The sequence below is a fragment of the Camelina sativa genome, chromosome 2 (assembly GCF_030686135.1).
Source record: "Camelina sativa cultivar CO46 ecotype springtype chromosome 2, ASM3068613v1".
Classification (NCBI taxonomy): Eukaryota; Viridiplantae; Streptophyta; class Magnoliopsida; order Brassicales; family Brassicaceae; genus Camelina; species Camelina sativa.
The window spans coordinates 9,203,702-9,208,182 of NC_141881.1; the positions used below are offsets into that span (position 1 = coordinate 9,203,702).

Sequence of the window (4,481 nt, forward strand, 5' to 3'; positions counted from 1 at the left end):
AAATATCAAAAGAGCCAATAAACAAGATTAAGAAACGTTATTCTACTTAAAAAATGTAAATACATAGACATAATTCAAAACTCCTTGTTCCATTTGTTATAACGACATAGAAGATATGTTGGAGATTCAGTATTTTAATTTATAAGAAAAGCTTTCGAAAAGCTTCCAAAAATGTTATCAGAACACTGTACAAAGCTTAAAAAATGAAAGAAGAATGTAAAAGGCAAAGGAAACAACTCTACTAAAGTCTTCATCGCATATAGATATGGGAAGTATAAAAGGTATCCTATGACTTCGATGAAATTCAAGCTAGTCTTCATACTCTGTCTCTTCATCATCATCATCCTCGTTGTTTTCGCCAAACCTCCAGCCATCATCCACATTCTCTCTATCTTCCTCTGTCTCCTCGCTATCTTCTTCTTCTTCTCTGTCTACTTCTTCAAAAGCTTCTTTTGCTTGCCATGGTTTATTTGCAATCCTCACTTTGGCTGGCGAAGAGGTTGAACCTTTCTTTCCAACTTTGGCTGGTGGTGTCCTCATGTTTGGCTTAGTTCTGCTCTGTTGTTTATGTGTCTGGTTTTTCCCATTACTAGCGTGTTTCCTGTAAACATCTTGGTCACTCCCATTATCCATATCATTCCTGTCATTGCCGCTGTGCTTGTTCAGTGTGGGGTTCTCCGCGTTCTCTTCTGGTAAATGCCCTGGATGCTCTCTCTTCAAGTGGAGCTTAAGCTTGTACTCATGTATGTAAGCTTTCTCACACCCTTCGTAAGGGCATGCGTATGGTCGATCCGGAGACGCACCAAAAACTGCTGCAGGTGTTTTGACAGTCCTCGATACTTTCTCTGCGGGTGGGGTATATTTGGGCGTCTCTCCAGCACCATTCTGTTACACAGGTAGTGAAATTTAGAGAGATAAGTTCTAAGAAGCTTCCAAATATGAATACATAAGGGTGTAATCATGAAAGAACCAATGCATTGTCCTGCCTATGCGTTGTCACAGTGCACTTTAAGTATTAACAATGAATACTTCTGACACCAGAATCATTGAATTTAAAGAACTGTTGGATTCTGCAACTTCAACCTATTTATATAGTGTGAATTCTAATAATGCAACTTATATTAAAAATAGAATTCTATGCTCCAGAAAGGAAGTTAGCATCGAGTGAGATTACTTAAGCCTTAACAAGAGTAGTTACACCCACCTCTAGCAAAGAAAAACTACACCCAGGCGTAAAAAATAAAGACACAGGATTCGAAAGAAATAAGATTGAAGTCACCAAAGCAACACAGTTTCTACTAAACTCTGATTAGACCCTGACTACGAAGCGCTCTGTCTTAACACAAGAGAAAAAAGAAAAGTATTTAATGACAATATTATTGAAAATTTGAGTAGTGATACCTTTTCATGGTAGGCAATAACGTGGTTCTTTAGCTTGTATTCATGAGCATATCTCTTTCCACACCCACTGTATGGACAGATGTGATAATTTTCTTGTGAATGAGTCTTCATGTGAGATCTGAGGTTAAAATCCAAGGAGAATGCCTGCATCCATCATCTACGGAATGTAAGTGTACAGCATGAGAATGAATTTGAAAGTTACTATTCACAGGTAACACGGTCCCTTGCCTAATTGCATATCATATATATACCAATAAAACAGGCTACTGAAAGTAATAGAATCGATCACCTTTCCACAGCCTTCATAAGTACATACAAAAGCCCTCTCTCCAGTATGAATAAGATAATGTCTCTTCAACTTTGAACTATCCAGAAATTTCTGTTACAGCAAAAACAAAAACCAGATGGCTTGATATATGATAAAAGTGAATGTTTTAAGCAGGGTGAATAAACCCAACTAAAAGAGGTTAAATTATTATACTACCTTTCCACATCCTGCGTGATTGCAAACATATTGCCTTTCCCCATGAATGTGAGAATGTTTTCTTAACGCACTAACGTCAAAGAAAGTCTTCCCACATCCGTCGTAACTGCAGAGAAACAAAATCTCAGTAGTCGGTTCTGGCTCAGGCTCTGGAACATCAGGCTCTTTCTCCTTTTCTTTGAGTCTCTTCAGAGTGTCCTCTGTACCAAGAACAACAACACAAACATAACATAATGATACAATTACATTAAAAAAAATATAGATAAATAAAAAATCATAGTTTTCGATCAATCTCACCTGTAACCCATTTGTGAAGATAACACTTGCCACCTGTAGCAACAATATCTTGTGGTACCCTAAACATTACGAAGCCGTAATCTAAGAGACCGTTCATGGGCGCATAAGCCTCTAAAAATTGAAAAGTTACGGAATCAGAAAATTACCACTCTTTGATCCACTTCACAGCAGGAGCTTTCGATTTAAGGATGGGACGCCTCTCGAAAGGATTTTGATATGGATAGTTGGGATGCTCCATCGATTTTCTCTGTAGAAAGGTGGTTCCTTTGTTGATTTTGAGTACGATGAGTTTTGGAATTTCGGGATGATGATTTAGGGTTCTGGGGAAAGAACGGAGAGAAAGACCTTAAGCAATTGTGTACTTTGATGATGGAGTCCCGGTTCGATAAATACTTTGTTTATGTCGGTTCTTGGACCGGGTTTTTAACAAAACATCTCTATCGGCCTCATTCTTGGTTCTTTCTCGTTTTGTGTCGACCGGTTTACATTATGGATTACCGGTTTTCTAGACGCTAAAAACTATCTATATATACATTTTTGAGATAATTATGAAATAAATCCTGAAGTTCAGTACTATTTATAGAGAATACCACTCACATTAAATATTTACTTAAATTTATTTTTTTAATAAAAACTAATTGTTATACATTGTAATTGTTAGAGCAGCATATACCATAAATTTTAGTTTAATTGTTATAAATAAATTTGATATGTATTTATAGAAACTAATTAGTTCTACCTAAATTATTAAATAAAATAAATATACCTTTTATATTTTAACACCATTTAAAAAATGATTATTTCTATGTTAAACTTAATAAAAATTAAAATATTATGAATCTTTAGATTTATAAATGTTAAAAATCTCATAAAATAAGGTTTATTTCAAATCGGGTTATAGCAACATTAGCAAAAAATTTAAGTTTTATTAATCAAATGCTAGAACATAGGTTAAATTTTAATTAATGTATAAATATAAGGGATAAAGATTTAAAATATGCAAAACATTAGTCATATACTCATATATATATATATATATATATAGTTAGTCTACTAATTAAATTATATTTTTCTTTTCTGAAATAAAATATAGCTCCGCGGTGTACCGCGGGATAAAATATAGTATTTTACATTGTGTTTACCGGTTAAAAATACTATTTTTGATATACTAATGTGAGAGATGACTTCTCTGTCTATGAACTAGAAAGAAATCCATGGTATTTGCACCTAAAATAGAATGAAATCGACGAGCGGCAGGTTGTCATTCGGATACCAGCATTCGAGCACCAACATACGATCGATGAATGCCTAAAGAGCCCAAGAGAGGACTAATTCCAATTCGCCTTTAAGTAGGAATGATAAAATGGAATTGATTGCCGCCCAAAATATGGCCATGAACCAAATCGTCTTGATCCTATATTTTGGCATTGAAGCAATAATGGAACGCAGACTCTAACAACGGGGCATGACAGGACGTCTCATGAAGATGAAACAATTCTTAGCCGCTGCATTGGCCATCAGATCCACCAGAATTGCTAGCTAAACATCATCGGCCCCCAAGTTAGTTTCTTGAACCGCTCGTCACAAGTTGTTAGCTATTTTAACAAGAATAAAGTAGAATCGGTAGGGGAAAAGAATAGCAGATAAGATCGTTGTAAGAAGGTGGATTGATTTGCAGATCCATTGATCTACCTTTATAGAGAAAACCCTTTGCAAAAACTGTCAAGTGAACATCACAAAAAGGGAACCACTTTGTTTGGATAACTGTCACACGTTCACTGAGTGGAAACTGCCCCACATAAATATATGCGTCTTCTTTTTCTAATACTATATTTTAACATTTACTGTAGTATTTTTAGATTATTTTATTTTATTTATCTTTTTACCTTTGAATTATTTGGGATTCATATATTATCGTGCTTATAATTTTCTATTATTTTTTATTTATGTCAAATAATTTTCTTCTAATTTCTCAACCTTGATTGGTTGGTCATAGATCATTTTATTTGTGCAAACATAATTGTTACCATTCATTTAATCCCAAAGGAAGATAAAGAGTAGAAACTCATCAACCTAATAGTTAGATAAAATAGGCTAATCAAACACAAGCTTACAACAAACATAGATAGATAGATGGAAAAAACATAAATTGTTTTTGATAGATCCATAGGTTTGCGAATAGGTTTAAAAATATTGATTTGGCCACCTATGTCACCAAAGTGCATTTATCTATTTGATGAAAGATCTTGAGAGAACTTCAGAGTTAAGCATGCTTGAGCTGGAGTAGTTTCAGGATGGG

General features: G+C 34.6%; 1 protein-coding gene across 1 annotated transcript; it reads right to left on the reverse strand.

Annotated features, from left to right (window-relative positions):
- Positions 1-116: 116 nt before the first annotated feature.
- Positions 117-2,587, reverse strand: LOC104722334 (zinc finger transcription factor YY1). The gene is made up of 6 exons (XM_010440485.3): positions 2,329-2,587; positions 2,183-2,241; positions 1,886-2,085; positions 1,691-1,780; positions 1,402-1,545; positions 117-885 (listed from the first exon to the last, which is right to left on the reverse strand). Exons 1-6 carry the CDS (start codon positions 2,418-2,420, stop codon positions 310-312), a joined length of 1,161 nt encoding a protein of 386 aa, XP_010438787.1. The 5' UTR covers positions 2,421-2,587; the 3' UTR covers positions 117-309.
- Positions 2,588-4,481: the final 1,894 nt, after the last annotated feature.